The 21,675-nt window shown below is 42.3% G+C and overlaps 1 protein-coding gene across 1 annotated transcript in view; it reads right to left on the bottom strand.

Annotated features, from left to right (window-relative positions):
- Positions 1 to 21,675, bottom strand: part of LOC141014545 (cadherin-7-like) — a 106,911-nt gene that overhangs the window by 9,340 nt on the left and 75,896 nt on the right. The window contains exons 7-10 of the mRNA XM_073488385.1: positions 20,437 to 20,573; positions 18,203 to 18,324; positions 5,374 to 5,491; positions 783 to 1,031 (exon numbers count right to left, since the gene is read on the bottom strand). Coding sequence (XP_073344486.1) covers positions 783 to 1,031; positions 5,374 to 5,491; positions 18,203 to 18,324; positions 20,437 to 20,573 — 626 coding nt within the window. The remainder of the gene's footprint in view (positions 1 to 782; positions 1,032 to 5,373; positions 5,492 to 18,202; positions 18,325 to 20,436; positions 20,574 to 21,675) is intronic.

The raw sequence follows: 21,675 nt of genomic DNA on the forward strand, positions 1-21,675 counted from the left end.
AACCTGACCAGCTGGACCTCCCCAGGGAGGAGAGAGAAGAGAGCCTCGCTAATCCAGCTCGGATTTAAGGCTGCTCCTGGCTAATGTCCGGTCACAGGGAAATGAAACAGACACATGGGGACCCAGAGACTGTTATGTGCCACAACATCCCGAATCAAGCTGTTTCTCTTGGACAGACTGTGTTCACGGCAGACAGAACGCAGGACACGGAGAGCTGGACTCTGTGTTTACGTCATCGATGCGTGGTGCTCAGACGCTGTCAGAGCTGATGGGCAGTGTTTACCAGATGTTGACCTTTTAATGTGAAGATGCCGACCACATCATCCTGATGTAATATACATATTACATGTTATACATATTTATGTAGATATGTTTATGGCCTAAATGACTGCATAGTTTATGTTCTATGTTCGTGTAGCAGCCCTGTGTTATAAAATTACACTCATGGAGGTTATTCTACTTCCACTTTTGATAATCTTGCAGATGATACTTATAAAATACTCAGGTAAAATTATGAATGCATGACTTTTAATTGTAGTGGAGTGTTTTCACGTTGTGGTACTCGAGTAAAGGATCTGAATATGTCTTCCATCACTGCCCAGCGATGCAAGCAACACTAAGACGAGACAAGTTATAAACCAAACTCCAGATAAAATGTCCTCATATCTGTTAGAAATAGTGGCCACCTCTACAATAATGTTCACCCTGAACTTCATTCTAACCTCTTCCACTAGTTATTGGATGGACTTGAGTGTCTGACACTGAGGTTACATGGATCTTACCCAGAAGCGTCATGATGCAGCCTAAAATAGCCAGCAGGGCGCCGGTGCTGAGGCCGGTGGCAGTGTAGGCCACGGCTCCGCAAGACAAGGCCACGCCGTCCGAGTCACAGTCGCACACCCGCACTGAGAGTGTGTTTGTGCTGCTGAGGGCAGGACTTCCACTGTCCACGATCAACACGGGCAGCCGATACACAGGTTGCTCCCGTCTCCTGAAGCCGCCTCGCTTCGTCAGTACGGACGCCGTGTTGTCTGCAAAAAATACGAGTAAAAGCATACAGACTTGTGAGAAAAGGCTTGGAAAGCCGCGTTTAATGTGCATATCAGGTTTATTGGCTTCAAGCGAACAATGATCTGCATATATATGACTAGCAAGAGGCTTAACTTCTATTCTGTAATGATTGCTGTGCTTGTGCTGCGCAGTTTGAAATGATTTTACAGTATTAAAAAGCAGGAATGGCAACAGATGGTGTCATTAACACAATTCATTACATGACACACTGTGGCGTCTCTCCCTGATCTTGACCACCTGTTGGCTAATAACAGCTTTGGTCTGATGGTAAAAATCTTATATGAAATCTGAGCGTAAATGAGAGAGAGAGGCAGCCAGAGGAGAACAATATGTCATTACAGCAGCTAAAAAAAGCCATTTCATGACAACTATTTCAATAGATTGAAATGTGCTTTCAAATTGAGCAGTCGCAATTGAAATGTAGATTTTGGCCTTGACAGACAAATCCTTTGTGTGTGTGTTTTTTTTTCTTTCCTGAGCAATATTCAGATTTATCTTTGCTTTGCTCTCAGAGTCTCAGAACAAGGTGAAATTAATATCGAGACATTAGCCAAATCAGCAGAATGTTCTCACAGCTGAGAGGAAACCACACAGCGATGGGTTGAAAATGAAACACTTAAGATTGTTAAATAAATATGCTCTGTCGCTAAATGTAAAAACATTCGGTCATGTCCTTAACAGTTATCCTCTTCCTCAGTAAAAAATAAGTTGTAAGGCACAAAGCTACATTGCAAAAGTTTGTAAGCACCTGAATTCATTGCTGAATAATTCATTCCCAAAATCACGATGCCACAGGAGCCTTCACTCCCCTGGTTTCAGGCTTTTCACAAGATATTGGTTGGAAAGACTTTCTCCCGTTCAGCTACAGCAACATTAGTGAGGTCAGGCACTGATGCTGGGCAATGACATCTAGCTTGAGCCGGTTCATTCAAAATGTATCGGATGGAGCTGAGGGTCAGGGATCAGGCCAGAGAAATAGCTTCAATAACGAACTTGGGAAAAACTTTTCTTTAAGGAGCTGGGTTTTGTGCCTGTGGTTATGTTTAAACGAGAAAGGGCCATTCCCATGTATCCAAAGTAAAAATATCCGAGGGAATTGTGTCCCAGTTGGATGAAGTAGTTTAGCATTGCAGAAAGGAAATGTGGGAGGAAACCTGCACTACAAAGCAGGATTTAGGTATAGATATAGGTTTGATGATGTCGTGAAGTAGCGTGGGATCATGGGAGTTGTTGTCTTCCTTGTTAAACAACCACCACCATCTATCTGACTCTCGATGGAAAAGGTAATGTTTAAGAGTGTGATTGAAGGTACGTTTATTCACGTTTGCTAACTTTGCTGTTATCTGAAAGTTACAGCGACAGGAATCCAAATGAAACATGCCGTTACTTGAACAAAAGTGTGGGTTTGAACATTGTTGGTAACATTTGGGATCATTTAAGTGCACAACTCAGAGTTGGGAATGAGACTCACCAATCAACTATCTTGCACATTGGACCTTTAAACGATACGGCTGAATTTCTACAGATACTCAACGTTCTGAAACCAAGGTCTTCTTTCTTTCCTTCGTTTCTTTAATAAAGCTATCAAAAACAGTCTCGCAGCCAATTTGCTTGTAATCTGCAGAGAGGTTACCTGGAGCATCATGTACCACTCACAGGTCTGCACTCACATGGATTACAGTAACATAACTGCTGCTGCTGCTGCTGCCTCTGAAAGAACATGTCAGCCTCAGATGAGCTCCGGCGTGTTTGAGCGAAACACTCAACTCAGGGCATTACCTCAGAGGATGTGTCGGCCCTGCACATAAAGCGGTGGGGATTCATGTATAAGCAACCGATGATGGACTCGCAAACGCTCATGTCCTTAAAGCTTTATGCAAATGAACACTTAAGTTTTCCTTTAGGAGAAGCTAATTTTGCTCAGCCACCCACTGCTTTGCGTGTAGGTGGTGTGCAAATCATAATGCTACAAAGAGAGTTTTCAGCCTGCGTGTTGAGGTTAAAGTTATTCTGTGATCTCGTACATAGAGACCTTGCACAAAGCAGAACAAGGCTGCGGTGTGGTGGATTGTGGCGCGAATGGAGTTAACTCGGATGTGCTCCAGTTGCAGCAAAAAGTTTGTTTTTGCATTCAGTTTTGATGAACAATTACAAAAAAAGAGAGAAAAGGGTACTGAGGGCATTGTCATAGCAGAATTATGGTTTCATTTGGCACGGCCGGGCACGCCGGGAGGCACCGGCTACTCTGTACTTCTTCTCCTGAGTCAGATCTCAGAGTGGATTGTGTCCAGATGGAGGGCAGATATAGAGAGCTGGGAGTGAGCAATGGCCAAAGTGTCGACTGCATCGCTGCAAGGCTCAACTGGAAGTAAGGAAGTAAGCAGCAAATAGACCGTACCTAGCTTGACCAACACCTTTTACAGACCCTGAGAGTTTTGATTTAGCAGCTGCATGCAAGAGTGTTGATCTGACGCTCGGAGCTTTGACAAGGACGTACGTTTAAAATGGTGACTGACTTCAGGGTTTCTGTTCACCGAGTTAAATGTAAGACTTTATTAAGACCATATAGAGTGCAATTAATACCTTTCACGATCATACTGTCTGCAGTATGATGGAAAAGCAGCAGGTATGACAAGGCCTACAATTATCTATAATTATGTAACACTTTAAAAGTACTTCCCATAGTTTGTACCAGTCATTTCTCCTGGGATTATTAAAGGACAATTTTCATGCCTGTGTGACAACAAAAGTCAGGTTCTCACATGAAGATCCAAACTGGTTTTCTTGCTGTAATAAATCCTTTCTTCCTAAAGAGGTGAGTCATTATAAGTGACAAAAAAAAAAAGAAAATCTGTGGCGACCTGAGATTAGTGTCAGCGATTCAGTATCGGACCAAATGTGAAATATGGTCGCAATCTCCAACCTCCAATCTCCAAGTATCAGTTCGTCCCTGAGTCCAAGGGGATGTTTGTACCAAATTTGGAGTAATTCACTCAAGGCTAAATGGGACAGTCAATCCGAAAAAACATAATGCCTCTGCTACAGCTATCTCTGGAGTGGGGGCTTAATACGTACAGTAGATTTTGTCTCCCATCACTTACTTATGTACTCACTGTATACTCTATGATTTGGTGGACTGGTTTTCACTAATGCTGCGTTCCAGACAACGTGAAACACAAAAATTTCAAGCCTCCTACTTGAAAAAAAACAATCGAACGCCACTCGAAGTTCCTACTTTTTTAACTCGTGGCACATCCATCTACCCCGACTTCATGAGGGAGCAGTTGTGTCTGACGTCAAACGACAATGGCAGCACCCTCGTGGGAAGAGGGTAGGATATATTTGTAGACAACAGTATTTGTACCAGGTGAGAGAATGGAATATTTAAACAGATTCCCAATGATAAAAGTGCTGTAAAATAAAGTGTTTAATGGCGTCTGTCACCTCATGTGTCATTTCACCTCCTCTTCTTTATTTATACACGCAGGGAGGCTGCAACTGCAGAGGGTTCACTCGCGTGTCCTCGTGTTGCCAAAGAGACATCGTTCTGTCACAGTCAGTCAGATTTTCTGTTAACTTTTGGGGGACGTGCACCTGAAACACTTGGAGGTCGGAAGTTGGAAATTTAAACTAGAAAATTCCGACCTTCAACATCGACTGGAGCGGCACCAGCATTAGTCTGCACAGAAAACTACATTTCTGTATTTTTGTGTTTAAGGCCATGCCTCCTCTACTTTGTAGCCTTGACCTTGAATAATCTGGAGAACATACTACATCTTAATAATCTAGTCCCCTTGGAAACATTTTAAAGAGGTGTTAAAAGTCCATTAAACTGAGAATTAAATAATTGCCTTTTGTTAATGTTTGTGTTTCGAGGCTGTTGTGTTTCATTTCTTTTTAAACAGTAACTGGTGGTTGGTCTTTGCCAGGTTTCCTTTGGCAAAGAGATTTCAATCTCAAGGGACTTCTTGGTTAAATAAAGTTTCGATGCCGTTACACTGGAATAAACTGATTAGAAATGGATCTTTGAATGACCAGTATGATCAGGAGGAATGATTACAGCAATTAAAACCGATGTTTCAATGTTCAAATGGGTCCCTGACTATTGTTTATGATAAACCAAAGCAACAAAATCGAAAATTACTACAACTACTGACGCTTTGGGTTGGCGGCTTTGGTTGCACACCAAGCATTAGTATCTGACAACCTGGGGATAAGACTCAACTGCCAACTATCTTTCTCCAGGAAGTTATGAAGGCCAACCAATGAAGATGATTACCCACAAAATAACATGAGTAATACCTTTGTTATCTCGCAGAGTGAAGTTGAGATTGCCGGCAGCAGGTGCAGCCAGAGCGAAATAAAAGCGGTGGCCGCTCGGAGGTTCGTCCTTATCCACCGCGCTGATGGTCTGTATCACCTGAAAACAACGGGGAACACCAGAGAGACAATCAGAGACATTTAAGATTAGTTACCTCGCTGATCTTTATCCGATCCCGCTGCCTGATTAGGTGTTAACTCAAGCTGTAAATTGTTTAATGTGTGCATGCATTTAGAGTATCAGTTTAAAGAGAGCATTGTTGCCAAGCCTTTGTATTTGCATCACTTCTCGCTCTGTCATAGATTTATGTACGCCGAGGCATAAATCTTTCTTAAAAGTCCCAGTAATGGTGTGAGCGAACGGGAGAAAATCAGCTCGATTTTGATTGATGGAAAGAGATTTGTTTGATAATGTTTGGCTGAGGTTTTGTGTCATTTATCTCTTGGAGTACAGTAAGTGCTTATTTGGCAAGAGCTTGGCACCCTCTTAGAAGGGATGAAGTGTTTTCTTTGGGGAAGTGTTTTTCTCCGAAACCAAATCTTTGTCCAGCAACTGTTCTTTCAGTCAATCCACCGCGACGGTCACATCCAACAGAACAAAAAAGACAATGGGTTTTTGATTTGTGTTTGATCGTTTGATCGTTCCTTTGGGCAATAACGACAAAAATCTATTGGTTTTTTTTAACTGACCACGCAGTTTTCAAATCACGAGCCTCTACCAATGTGCCTTTAATGGTAAATGTGCATCTCTTCTATCTGAATACAGAACAAGTAGACTTTCAACAATTTTAAACATTCTTATACTTCACATTTAGATAACAGCAACTTTATAGAAGTCAAAGCAATCCTATGGACATACAGCCCAGTCATGAGGCTACGTCCAGTGTTAACATTACCACAAAACGTGTCAAATCACATTCACATTACATCTTTAGTCCTGACTAAAATATCAAAGATGGATACAATTGCGGTGGACTACAGGCGAGACAGCTGTCAAGCCAGTGACCACAGTTCAACACTGTGTGTCAACATTTGTCAGTGTGAAGCCACTGGATATTTTGAAGCAGAAATCAGGACTTCCGGTCATGTTTGTGACGACAAGAAAAAAACTTTTCCTAACTCTATCCAAGTATTTTCTCAAACCTAATTAGACCATAGACAAACATATAACAGAAAACAGAGCCTAAAGATTTCAACTTACCGCGGTTTGCACGCCTTAGATCATGTTTGTCGTTTTAAACTTGCTTCTTGATTTTAAGGTTGCCAACTTTACACCTGGCCAAGGGTTATAGATGAAAACCAGCCTCTTTGCTAATTCTGGCATATTTACAGTAATGTTCATTAATATGCACTGTCCCTGAGCAATAAGCTGGATGAATAAAATACAATAAATATAAAACATTTATTCTGACAACTGTTCCATGGTAATTTTTCCTGAAAAAAAGCTTCACACTTCAACCACCTGCCAGAGACGGCTCGATCAGAGCTCAGTCGTCAAACTATCACAGGGTTAATGGCTACTAGACATTATTCTTACTCTGATATCTAAAGCCCCGTCGCATGTAACCGCCTGCATTAACCAACATGTAACGAAGTGAGTCCACTGAATGTTGTCACGCTGAATCTGTTTAAACTAAATGCATATGTTATGCAGTCAGGCATTCCCACTTCATTATTACAAGTACGAAAATGACTCATGATGAGAACAGCTCTCGCTCGAGGCGAAACAAGACAAGCATTCATATCTGTGAGTTAAACAAGTGAACGCTATTTGTTTCGGCCCACTTTATTTTGCCTCCGAAAACCCCCAGACTTATTATATGGCGCGGTTGACAACTATAAATAATGCAGGAAATCAAATTACCAAATAAACCAATTTATTTACACCCACTAGCATGAGCTGTAATGATTTGTTTTTATCCAAATAAACGTGGTATCTGGAAATCAAGTTATCTCTTTTCAGCGAAGAAGAACGCTGAGCTTTAATTTGAGCGCCGTCTGTGCAGCAGCACTTTGCTGCAGCAGGGAAGAGGGAAAAAAATATCTCACTCAGTACATGCTGTACAGGAGAGGCATATCACACACAGACATGCCATATGGACGACAAATGATAGCCACCAAGACGGCCATCAAAGTGGGTGTTACTGCAGCAGTGTCCTTATAAATTTAGATCAAGCCTCCTGAATTCCTTTGTAGGCAATCTTGAAACTCAACCCTGTGACAACTCACACCCTCGGACGTGATCCAAGAGATTCTTAAAAGCAATTCACACTAAATTATCACATCTCCCAGCCCCCAAACAGCCCTTACGTCTCACATCAAGACAAAAACAAAATAAAAAAATTGAAATAAAATAAAGTAAAGAGGGGCGAGGAAGAAGAAGGAGGAGAAAAAAATATAAAAGCCAATGATCCATCAGTGTTGAGACATGGATTATCAGTTGTCAGCTGTGATTAAATGCTGCTGGTTACAAGCTGTCAGGTATTAGGGGTTGGTGTAGGTGGTAAACGACATCCTGCCAATTATTAAATCTGGCAGGCGGGGTGAAAATTCATGAATATTTTACTCTGTTTCCAAACTAAATTAAAATAGTTGCTCTTTCATCAGCAGAAGTAATCACAAAGTATGCTGGGTGTTCTCTTTTTTTTGTTGTTTACTGTTTGGTTTCGCAGCGCAAGGGAAATTTATGTGGGAGGCAGAAATGCAGAAAAAAAAAAAAAAAAAGGAAAAATAAAAAAGGTTATCTGCTCTACTTCAAGAACATTTGGGATATCTGTGCACACACAGACACAAGTGATGTTTGTGTCAGCGGCAGATCAGTGACAGGTAGACGCACCCCGACATGCAGTGTTGTGCATGCTCAGCTGCATATCATGAAAGCTGCCATTGATTCGGGGATCATAATAACTCGCAAGCCTCTCACTCTGTTATGGAAATTTCACATCTGATAGAAAACCTTTCTTTGTGGTTCTTACACCATCACCTCCTATACACAATTTGAACCCTTTGATGTCCTTTGAATATTGCAGATGGATTCAGAGCTTATCTCCAGGAATTTTCTCCTTCCTCTCTGCTGAGGGAAAAGGACTGTAAATCATCCTTAAATCAAACACTTTGTAATGTATAATGCCTTTCATTAGTGTGGCTCTGATGCAAGGCGTTCCACAGAACCTTTGGTGGGGAATTCTCTAATGGGTTGAGTAGCAGACAGGAGGAGAGAGGCATGGATGTAGGCATAAATTCTCGCTGAGAGACATTAACAGCAGCAGCCGACTGGTGCCTGTCGCAAGGCAAGACTGAGGAGGCCTATGAATCACAGAATTAAAGGTTTTTTGAGTTTACACATGGCTGCAGGTCGGATCAGAACGGATAGAAAAGGACAAAAGGTCTCTATTTGTCGGTAGCGAGGAGGCGGAGGGGAGGAGGAGGATGTGCAAACAACAGAGGCATTTACATTTTATTGGTGCTGCAACAAATGTGAGGATATTTGCAGCGATCTGCATTCATTTTACACTTTAATTTTCCAGATAAGGACACGCGCTGTGTGCGGAAATCATTTGGATGTAAAGTACGGGCAAAGAAGTCACACAATTTCAAAAAGGAGGAAAACATTTCAGGGATGTAAATAGCGTAATAGTGGATAGAACAGGTGAAAAACAGGTGATAACACGGGACGAACTGACAAAGACGGCATGGAGCACACAGGCTTAAATACAAACAGAAGTAATGAGGGGATGAGGTGCAGGTGGAGTGAAGCGGAGACACACAGGTGAGGGAAATCAACGGAAAAACAATAGAAACAGGGAAGGGGTCGATAGAAAAAGGGTAAAAGACAACACAAAACCAGAAAACACATATAAAACACACACACAATGAAACCAAAGTGACAGGACCACGACAAAAACAGCGATTCTCAACATTTATGACCTGTGAGCTCCTCAACCGAAGCGCAACTGATACTGTTGAGGCTAGCATTGACAGTGTTTCCCACACATAGACCCGGCAGATTAAAGGAGACCTATTATGTATTTCCTACAATGTTTTATAGATTCTTGTGCACGGAAAAAATGTCCGTCACCAACAGAAGCTCCTCTCTGCTCCTGAAACTCGTCAGCAGACGTCTCTGCAGACTTTAACAAGAGTAAAGGTGACCATCCTTCTTGTGTCTGATGTAAAGTTGTTCCACCTTGTTGTCGTGGGTTAAAAAAAATAAAACTTGGCACCCAGTATACTTCTTTTAATGAGGTGATGAAGTTTGAAGGTGCTGGCGTCGTCAACAGCTGACACCTTATCAACGCTTTGTATTAGAGCTCTAATTATGGCCCTGTTATTAATACTGTTAATTTACTTTCAGTTCTGCTTTTGTTTTTGATCAGCTCGTTCCAAACCAACAGAAAACTGAAGAAAAACAAACTTTATTTAACACTAACACAATTAGCAGTTTGGTATATTTTATTAAATGCTAAATCAAGACAAGTTGTATTTTTATAGCCCAAATCACGAATCACAAAGCCTTCATCTAAGACCCCCTTTATTATAAACATCATTAGTAAATGTATAATTAATTTATCTTTGGTTAAGTTAGGTATTTTACTGCAAACAAGCAATTCAAACCTCAATAAACTGTTTATAAAGCAGTAAAAAAGGTTTTTAAACAACAGCTACATGTAATCTGATAAACTGCCTCAAGTGTTGTGGCCAAGTTGCATTGTGGGTAATGTAGGCACCGGGTTTTGAAAAGCATTGTACTCCTACAGTATAACACTGTTAGACTCATTACGGACAGTTTAAAAACAAATGATGAAAATCTATTAATCGATTGCACCAACTATTTTTACCCACAATGCAACTAGCAGCCACGGAGTAACATCACTGGAGGCCTTTTTAATCAGATTGCATAAAGTGCCACAAAAGGCTTTATAATAAAAAAAATCTTACACTCACTATCTTTTACTCCTCATGACTTGTAAACACACAGTGATTCAAAAGTCCTTTTAGAAAGGAAACAATGGAAAACACCACCAGACGCCACAGGTACAAAGTACAGAGTATCTGATATGCACTTAAAAATAAATCTCAGTCTTGTTTCATTTTGTCTTTCATTAAATATTTCCCGACGTAAAACAGAAAAAAATACATTTTTCTGACTTAAGATGTTTCAGTTAACGACATGTAATTAAAGGAATAGAAATAACTCCAGTAGAAAAACTGTTAGCATATCATATATTCTCCAGACACTGGTTCAAAACTTCAGGTCTTATACTCATATCTTAAATTGTTCAAACAATCCAGTCCTGAAGCTTCAACTATAACTGCCTTTAATCCAAAGTCTAACCCTAAATTTGTACGTGTCTTGTATTGCACGTTTCTCCATCGTAGCCGCCACCTGGATGATCGAGCTGAACCTTCACGGACCAAACACCGACTCAGTTCCTGCAGTAATCTCACAAATCACATCCTGCCAACTAAAATGTGTCTTCCTCTCTCCGACAATCGAGATTCTCCCAAACACTTGAAGTATGTTACCTCACTGCAGCGACCGTAACTCACTTCCCCCTCTGCTCCTCTGAGTGTGTCTGCACCGACTCCGACTCTCAGTGAAGAGACAGACCTGTGGCCTCTATAATGAGGAAAAGTAATGTCAGCTAATGTAGCACGGCTAGTCTGAGAGACTGCAAAAGAAATAAAAAAATCAGTGAGATAATGAGCTTGAATAACACTTCCCCTCTCTTTGACACCGGCAGAGTAAACACTGCGCCTTAAAAAAAAAAAGTCGACTTTTATTATATTGCCCTGAGAGTGTAATTATCAGATCGTCAGCTGGGTGATTCATGCGATAAGATCAAGCCAGCCACTCGAAAGTTGAGCTAAGAGTATAAATAAGCACGGCATCAAATAGGTGGCACTCGTTGCCGTGGCGACCAGACAGCTGTCACCGGGGGTTGTGTCGATGGAGGAAGTGATGGTCGTGCAGTTTTCACACTCCTCGCTCTGCGCGGCTCCGTGACACCGCCGCCCCAAACATCACCCACATGTGGCACCCGGCGAGTTCACCGCCGGATCAACAGCATCCGCTCGCATCCCCCCCCCCCACACCCCCACACCCCCACACCCCCAACCTGCTGTCATCACACACACACGCACATTTTAACAGCGAGCAATATCTCTTTTCATTTCATTCCCTCGCTCATTTCACACTGATTATCCAAATTATTTCGCTGACATTCATCCTGGACACCAGCACGTTTCGTTGGCATGAGCCGACGAGCCCAAACCGCCGAGGCTCAAGTGATCTCCTGGTGAGATCTGAGATTAAATCTGCTCCATGTTCTGTCTTTTTACAGAACGAGACAGCACACGCTAATGTTTTTTTTCCACGTTTTCTTTGCGCCTTGACATGTCTGTTTTCACCACCGCCTCACCTTGATGCAACACCTATAATAAACTGATAATTTACATGAACACTGGAGGTGTGAAGATACTTTTTGTTGTTTGCGTGATTGATGTGACAGTCGAGGGAGCAGCTCAGATGTGGTGAGGTAGTTTTGATCAGGGGAAGGAAAAAAAAAGAGACACGTGAAGTTTTTCTTGACCAGGAGTTTATCAAAGTCTGACACTCAGATAAAAATCAAGACAGCTGCGGTTTGAAATTGTTTGAGTTTACGTCTGATATGAACGCATAGAAGAGAGGGTGCTCCAGGGACATAAAGGTATTGTTATCAAGGCTAACTGCTATATGGAACTCCTACTTGAATATTCTTTGTTTTAGTCGTGGAACTACAGACCCTATAATGCTTTTTGGGACTTGAGACTTGATTCTTTAGCCTTTCTGTTTTCACATTTTGGCGAAGTAGCAGCATTAAAAGTACGCCGAATTGGCTATTAGCAGTTCCTGTTTGCAGTGAACTCGTGCGTGTACTGATAGCCATCACTGGATTTCTGTGATACTGAAGAAAACTTAAAAACGTGATGATTCTTAGGCAAGTTCTGGCGTTTTCAGCAGCGTCTTTTTTTCTATGTTTCTAAGACGTTTAAAGCAACATTATGTAACTTTTTCACCTTAATATAACAGCTTTAAAATCATGCTGATGGTTCAGCGTCTTGTAATAGGGTGAATGGTGTCTCTATCACTTGTTTCTGCTCTATGTACTTTCAGTGGGAGGGTAGGATCACAGTGTTACATACAAAAATCAATTTCTACATAATGTTGCTTTAAAGGTATGCCGAATTAGCTATTAGCGCTTCTTCTTTGCAGTGAACTCATTGATGTAAGGACAGATATCTCTGGATTATTCTGATACTGAAGAAAACTTAAAAATATGATAATTCTCAGGCAAGTTCTGGCAATATAAGTAGTGTCTTCTTTCTATGATTTCAAAGTCGTGTTTATTCACAATGGACACCAAAAATAATGATCCTCGGGAACACTGAATCTAGATTTGTGTGTATCAAGTCAGTGTGTTCAGATTGGACTGAGTCATGACTCGGAGAAGAAGAACGAGCTTTGACGCACACTGACTGGAACTGGCTGTGTTGGTAAACTGCCTCTCACCTATAGCAGTATTTTTCTTTCATTTCTCTGCGGGGGCATGCCTCCCAGTTTGCAAACTAAACATTCACAGATCTCTGGAGGCCGCCGCGCCTCCTCTGAGATGCTGCAGGAGTGCAGGGAGGGGCCGGGGAGCAGATTGGGGGCAGCAGAATGCCAAGTCCACTCATGTATGTAATGGTTACACTGAAGTGATTGTACAACGTGACCCCCCCACCACCCCCGCTGCCTCTGCCCCCTCCACCCCCATCATAATATCAATTAATATTATGGCAGAAGACAGACGCACCGATGATCCGTAACAAGTGGCATCTCTGGAGAGAGCCAGTGCCACGAGACGGCCTTAATTAGGCCTGAAAAATGGCAGGTTATTCCATCCCAGCACTCCCTGTTAATCTGAGCTACAGAGCCACACAGTCAACCCTGGCCTCAACTGGCAAATGTTATTATTTCATCTTTGTCGCAGCTGTGAATAAGCCAATGGGCGTGACAGCCAGTGGGCGGCCTAAGATTTTTAACAAACCTTCGCGGGGAAGCAGAGCAGACAGTCCGACCAACTGTTCACTGGACATACAGTACACAACAGGGGCATTTTTAATTAATTAGGAATCAGGGGGTTGGCGGGGCGCACATCTGACAGGTTACAAGTCCACCCGGTCTGTCTGCTAACAGACAGCCGACACCTCGTTGTAATTCAAGCGGGGTTTTGCATTCAAATGTCAACCTCCCTCCTTCCCTTTTGCTCTGTATGTGTTTTTGGGTGTAAATTTCAATCATGAAATTTCCATTTCGCCTTCCTCCGTTACTCAGTCTAGAGGTGAAACCCGTCCGGTGCACTTCAGAGCGGCTTCAACAGGAGGATTTATTTAGATTGAATAGAAAGTGGAATTAGTGAAAAACAACTTAATTCGCTCAAAAATGAAGTGAAGGACATGACAAGGCACACAGATACACAGAAATTCATGTTTATCACGAGAATGTTGCGAGAGATTTTCAGATAATTTGAATTTTTTGTATTTGATCGTGTAAAAAAACAAAATCAAAGACATAATTTATATGGCTAATTATAAGATCGAACGCAGACTGTATCACTGTGGCTAATCATTTCTTATAACCTGTTAGGATGTGATTTTTACGGAGGCAGTCGAAGACTATTTCTGGTTATCCAAATTGTTTTCTCTCCTGTGGTTATGACTTGAGAACTGATGGGGAATAAAAAAGTTTTGCCAGGAGGTAGTGGTGTACTTCAGCTCGTACTGTAAAATGAGTATTACAAAAACAAACACTTGAGCCTGACAAAAAATAAATAAAAAAACTCTCCTGCCGAAACTTGTTTTCCACTCGGCTTCACACATCAAAAAAACAAAAACAATATTCACTCATTTTAAAACGATTTGAATTTTTCTCCTGAATTTCTTTGTTTTCACAGATGAAAAAAACATACAGAGATTATCCTGCAAAACTTTATTTCTCTTTTTCCCCCACCAGTTCATAAGTCACAAACACAGGAGAGAAAACCGTTTCGATCACGCTTAGAAAATGGATCACCAGAAAAAAAAAAAAAAATCTTCACTTGCCCCTCAGGCCTTCTGTATCCTTTCACATAAGGATGTGTGTTTCTTTTAACACTTCCCCTATGAAACTACAATTACCACCTCCCGGCTGTATGCCTCCACTTACCAGTCGTGTTGCGGTTTTCGATTCATATCTGTCCAGACTCATATAATGTATCCTCGGCAATGAAGGCTTTCAAGGAATTTAATAAAAGGTATTACATGTCATTCTTTGCAAAAATGAAGGCTCTCCTTACATGTGTGATTCAAGAGAACAATTTTCAGCGAGAGACACGCTGCCTTCACTTAAAGGCTATTTTTACTGTTAAGTACAGAGGACTGATGGAGAGCTTCGCCACATGGTGTGACCACAATCGCCTCAAACTCAATTATAGCTTGTGGTTGGACTACCGCTGTATGTCTACAAGTGAGTATGAGCATTGAAAGAAACAATACAGTCCAATAAAAGCTGATTGTGGTTGAGCGCAAAGTAGCTACATGGAGGCTTCACACGTGTTCGACCCAGCAGCTCAGAAGATCTACACTCAGTTGTGGTGTGATGGTTTTCAGTTTAGATGTTTCCTGTTTTATTTTGTAGGAGTTATCATCACGTGTCTTGTTATGACTGTCCGCTTCCTGTCTTTGTCTTTTTCCCCACCCTTTTCTGTGTACACCTGTGTTTCAAGCCCTCTCTCTTTGTCAATTAATCTATTTGTTTCCCAGTGTCGCTGTGTGTGCTCCTTGTGTTTTCTGTGTTTTTTTGTTTTTGCCTGAGTTCCCCGAGCTTCATCCTGGTTTTGTCTTCGTCTTTAGTTTTTTGGATGTGACCCAGCCCGTCTTTGTTAGTTCATCCTTGAGATGAAGTGGACGTTTGTGACATATTTGAAGAAATTCCCTCGAGGAGCTCCTGAGATATTGCGTTCACGAGACGCACACATAACAAAGATATGAATAACCCCGAAAACCTAATGCCCCCCGGCCATCATTGATGTAACACAGACTTGGGTTTCAATGATTTTTTAAAATGAATCATATTTCCCAAATGAAAACGTGACTTTTACTTGTGTTTCTGTGATTTATTTCCCAGCCGCGTAACAAAAACCATCGGCATGAGCGAAAGACGACATTTTGTACCCAGCGCTCGCTCATATTTGTGCCGATTTCTCTGATATGTGTTTAAAAAAATCCTGCAGCTGACGTCTGTCCTCGGTTCCCTCGCTCTTGTGCTACGGATGCTCCGAAATTCAGCAGCGGGATCCCCCTCAGATCATTTGACATTGGCTGAATATAAAGGAGGTAAAAAAAAAAGATTTCCACACAGCCGCAAACTGCTTTAAAATGCTCACAGTGTCTTGACTATTAGCATGCTAAAACTAGCTTGTAGCTATAGCGGCTCATTCGACGGCTGCGGCGCTCTCGAGACTTAATTTGAATGCGGCACGTCTTCTCGCCGGGCGGACGAGGACAAGAGGCCTCCGTCTCCAGCAGCTTTAACAGCAGAGCGGCTGCCGGCTACACCGAGGGGGGACCTCACAGCTCAGCTATCACTGGCATTGAGTAAGCAATCTGTCTGCTTCAGCTGAGTAATTACAGATTTGCTGTACCTTTTCCTGCTGATGATGCTGTCATGGGCCACGGCTGTTGCTATGTCCTGGGGGCCGGTTTGATTGTTGGGGAATGACTTTGTTTCAGTATTGTCATAGGCTCTGTGCTGTAATTTATCAGGCGCTAGTGGGGAGAAATGTACAAATTATGTGTTGAATGTGAAAGTGAGGGGATATTGATGGGTGATAGATTGTTTGCCGGGGTTCCTCTAAATTTGATATCGCCGAGCAGCAACGATCATCTCGGGATAAGTGGAGGCATCATTAACCAAAAATAGACATTCAGCTCTGGTAGAATGCTTTCTTCAATAATGATGGCATCTAATATAGAGGCGGTGTTTATTCCAGCAAATAGTCTGCACCCGCAGGCGAAAATCAGATTAATTAAATTTAGATCCAGACATAATTCACGTCAAGGTAGGCGGGATTCTTTGTATTGAACTTCATTTGTGTTTTTTTTGCTATTTTAAGTGCGAACAAAACAAACAAGAGACGAGCACAAAACACTCAACAGCAGTAAACGTCACCTGTAAGGCTCCAAAACCTCACTGAGGAAACAATAAAAATTAATGAAACACATGAAATATAGTCTCTTATTCTTTGCAAATGAAATCATTTGCTATTTTCGTGTCCAACTACACCAGTCCCAACAAAAAGTCAGAGCAAGGCAGGCTGAATTCTTTTTTTATTGAACTCCATTTGTGTTTTTCGCTTTTTTAAACTATAAAACAATTGAAAAAGTCAACGACAGAAGTAACTTCACTGAAAAAAGAGCCACACTGTGGTCAAGAAGAAAAAACGACAAAAAAAAAAACAACGCACACACGAGATAAAGTCTCATTTCTTTGCAAACGAGTCATTTGCTATTTTGGTGTCTAACTACAACAGTCCTCAGAACGAAAATTAGACATAGTTGGGTTGAATTATGTGCATTGAACTCTGTATTCTTACTATTTTAAGTGTGAACAAAAGAAAATCGTGCACAGAGAGAAAAAACACCAAGCGCACACATGAAATATAGTCCAGAATTGTGATTATTGAACTCCATCTGTATGTTTTGCTTTTTTTTTAAGTGTCAACAAAAGAAATAAAAGACAAACACAAAAAACTCAACACAGCCACAACCCCAGTAAACTTCACCTGTGAGGCTGCGTAACCTCACTGCGAAAAGAGATGCATTGTGGTCAAGCATCATGCACACGGAAAAAAAACAAAAAAACAAATGCACACGTGAAATATAGTCTCTCATTTTTTGCAAATGAAATCATTTGCTATTTTACTTCACCCTCCCGTGAGCACGGTGACAAACAACTCCCAAATATGAATGCAAATAACATATTTAAAAGGGCCTAATAGCCATTTCCAATACAATGCATCATTCTGATCAATTGTACGCTCTCAGGTCTACACGCCTCCTTTACCCTTCGCCTCTGATTGTATTTTCCAAATGCCAAGAGTAGACGAATCGCCGCCGTGGACACACAAGTCATTTAGCAACAATGAGGCCAAATGCTAAGCAGGGGAAAATGCGATGCATGGCTACAGCTTCTGCTTTTATTCCTTTTTACTCTTTTCCTCGATCAAATCTCCAAGCCCTGAAATCTCCCGGGGTCCCCTTTTTTTTCGGTTTGATATTGTGATGCATTTGCTGCCCCGCTGCCCTCCGTGGCGACCGTCTAATTACACCAGTCCTCAGAACAGAAAGTCGGATCGCGTCAGAGCAGCACTCCATCCCAGCATGAGATATCACATTACGGCGTGATATTATTGTGGATTAAGACCACAGGCAGAGTCAAGCACCGTCATTAATTTAGTCGGCTTTGACAGTATGGACTGAGAGTAACATCTCTAATGAATGATAACACCTACAATACGTGCTATTAAATCTTAAGGATGTGTCTCATACTAATGATGCCTTCTCCCTGGAATGACCTCGAGCTGCGAGGCGGATATGTGCACAGTGGACTTGTTTTGAGGAACAAGAAAGGGTTTTAATGGCTTTGAGAGTCAGCGGGCTGTCTTTGTGAGTCAAACTTCAAGCTAGTGGGGAGAGAGAAAAAGGAAACGAAGCTGGAACCGACTGCAGAGAGGGTGCTGGGTCATACCTGTCCTGGCAAGGCGTTTTCACAGAGGAGAGTTTCATAGTCGATGGCGAAGACCGGGGCATTATCATTTATGTCCGACACTGTGATGAGAGAGATGCCTTTTCCAATTTGGGTTGGGTCCTCTGGAAGAGAAAGAGAGAGGAGAGAGTCCCCCGTTTCATGTCAAAGCATTCAGAAAACTTTCCTTTAAACACTTTCACTGCTGCCTTAACTTCGTGTTGATGCACTCGGCCAAATTATGGAATATTGATCTTCCTCATGTGCTTTAATTAATCACAAAAGGAGAAGGGAGTTGGAGGGGGGGGAGCGCTGCTGTAATGAAATATGCAGTGCGCTTCCAACAGCTGGCGTCCTCACCCGCTCTGCTGTGGATGGAGCCGAAGTGACTACGCTACCAAGGCTGCGTGTGCCGGAGAGCCATCTTGCATCGGGCTTCACGCCTCTGTCTCCCTGACACACACTGATGGCTAAATGGCCGCGTCTGAGTGCAAGATGATGATTCGGCCTGGCGTCGCCGCCATGCCGGCCAGAGATGACGCGGTGACATTCGGGGGGGGGGCGGCTGATTTGATGGTGATAAAAAGGACGCGCGGGGCCTCGGGCCACGGACTTCTTGTCATTGGCGTGGTCAGCGCGGAGCCGATGAAATGTGAGTGACTGCAGCTCAAATGCACAACATCCCTCATCGACGGGGTCCCTGGACTCTTTTTCAGTTACAAAGAACCCATTTACTATAAATACTGTCATAAGGCGTACAGGGCAGTGGACTCTGTTGCCAGTCCGTGAACTCAAAGATGTTTTCAGCTGGAAACAGCACCCGAGTGTCACCGCGTGTCAGAAGCCGCTACCTCATGCATGAAGGACTGTTGTGACATTTCACATGGCTATTATTATATGCTGCCTTCTCTTTGTTGCTATATCAGGCAAGCGGTCACACTCGGGAATCAACCGAGTGCTGCGTCTGTGTGCTGTTAGATGTAAATAAAAACACATCTTTGAAGCAAAGAGTGATAAAAAAGCTTTTTCACTCAGCGTTCAGTGTGAAGATGTGAAAGCAGAGGAACTGCCGGCCTGACAGGCTGCTTGTCTTTTTTAACTTATACTGATGTGACGCAGCTTTCTTGAAAGCTTGCCCGATAGCGTGCTGATGACTGTTGTCAATTGTGTTTGCATGATGGCACTGAAAAAAGGCAATCACGTCCTTCGAGCCACAGACGGCCGAACAAAAAAAAAGGCAGGCGGCGCTTCTTTACATCACATTTACATAGATCACCCGCGGGTGAGATTGCCCACCCTTACTCAGCATCTCGTCCCCACGGTTCAGGGACGTGTGGAGGTCAACCTGACCGTCCTGTGCATGAATTAACATTCCCCAAACAGCCCTGACAACAACCTTATCAACTGTGTTGTCCACAGCACTGAAGCCTCTGAGACATTCTCTAGACGATAACAGGACAGAGAGGATCTTTGTCTTCGTTCACGTCCTCGCAGTGACAGGTGACTGACCCCTCTCTAAGCCCCAGTGGCAGATTCACTGCCTGAAATACTTATTAATTTTTAAAACAATGGCTCCCTAATCTCAAACAGAGGTAGACACAGACAGGCTTGCAATTTCTATGGCAACTGATCTCAGCAGCTGTAGCTAGCTAGGTAATATAGCTAATGTTAGCACCGTTACATGGTTGAAAACTCTGACTTTTGAATGTTTCCAGCTTGTTTTTCACTTATAAAGCAGAAGTCAATGTACTTGATGCCCACATGCATGATAAATGATATAGCTTAAAGGCTAAAGCTACAAGTTAGCATCATAGAAGTCATGGAAATGAAAAAGCATTTATCTTGTATTGCAGTGATGAGCTAGTTAGAGCTAGCATTTGTAATTTCCAGGCTGTCCTCATCAGAAAAACGACTGTGAAAGCAGTTTATCACAAACCATATTTAAATGTTTCTTTTTGGGGAGCGACCTTTAGTGGCTGTAGTAATCATGACCGCAGCAAAGGAGGAAGTCAGCACAGGGAGGCGGTCGGGGGATGGATGGTAATTTAGAGCAGACAACTACACTGTTTAATCCTTTCCTCAGACTTTTTGCTCATGAGAAATCCAAAGCTCGACAAATCTGCCGTGCCTTGTCACGTTTTCTAGGCTATGAGTGGACAGCCGCTGCTTTGGGGAAGGAGCTCAGCAAAGGTTCACTCTGACTGAGACTCCAGATTGCGTGCTGGAAGCAAACTTACGGCTCTCCATGGCGAAGATGGTGAGGTTATGGACCGAGTTGGCCTCCCGGTCCAGAGACTTGGCTGTGCTGATGACCCCACTCAGAGCGTCCACGTTGAAGAAGCGCTCCAAGTCTGTGTTCCTGTCGATGGAGTACCTGGACAAAAAAAAATACACAACCGCACACACAACCGACATACTCTTTAAAAAATTGCTTTAAGATAGTGCTATTGATTTGACATTTTACTGCTTCTCCTGCTTGTGAGAAAAGATTACGAAGCTGCGCGACAATCACACGAGACATTCGATTAAAACTGAAGGAACTTAAATTAAACAATCAATGACTCGTGCTCGCCCCACCTTTAAGATGTCTAAAAAAAAGTAATTAAATGTAAAGTCCAGACAAATTCAGAAATGCAGCAGAAACAATAGCGCGAGTGCAATGAAACCCTATTAAATTTTGATAATATTGAAGGCTGTCTACATGTCCCTCAGCACACAACACTGATCCGACCCCTTTCAATACACAGCAACTCATATTTCTGGAGAAAATTACAACTTCAATTAGCCTACATCCAAAGGGTATTATTGCAATGTAATTTGACTCTTGTGGCTGCATTAGTTCCACAATAATTTTAATTTCAACAGATGTAGTGAAATATATTGCAGACGCTGATAACAGTCACAGGAGCAAAAAGAGGCAATTTACAGCCACAATGTGGAGTAATTTGATTTTCTGATTAAGATTACTAACAATCCTAACAGACCGAGCATGAATACCATACAATATTCATTCAATTAATGCAGAATGGGTGAGTATCTCCAGAGTGACACCACACAGACTGGCGATGTGAGTGCTTGTTTTGAGTCATAAATGCCACGGCACAAGTGTTGAGCCTTGACCCTCCTGCAGGAATGCCCTTCTCTTGTTCAAGATGGCATTTCAGTTTTGCAAATGCTGCACTCCTTTTAGCCCTCTCGCCATCTGGCTGTGTCTTTGTGACAGCCACACAGGGACATTTCGAGGGTCTGCGGACGCCCATCTATAGATAATGTGGAGGAGCTGAATGGATTAACCCGTTTATTGACAAATTCGTCTTCTTTACTTGAACTTTACTCTCTGGTTTCATTCTTTAACAAACAGCTCTGGAGATTTTTCTGAATTAAAGTAAATTATTACTGATATTCCACATTTTGAAATGACTAGGAGATTAACAGAGGCTGCTCAGACCTGGTGCAAACATCCGTCCTGAGTGATC

This window comes from Pagrus major, chromosome 19, assembly GCF_040436345.1.
Source record: "Pagrus major chromosome 19, Pma_NU_1.0".
NCBI lineage: Eukaryota > Metazoa > Chordata > Actinopteri > Spariformes > Sparidae > Pagrus > Pagrus major.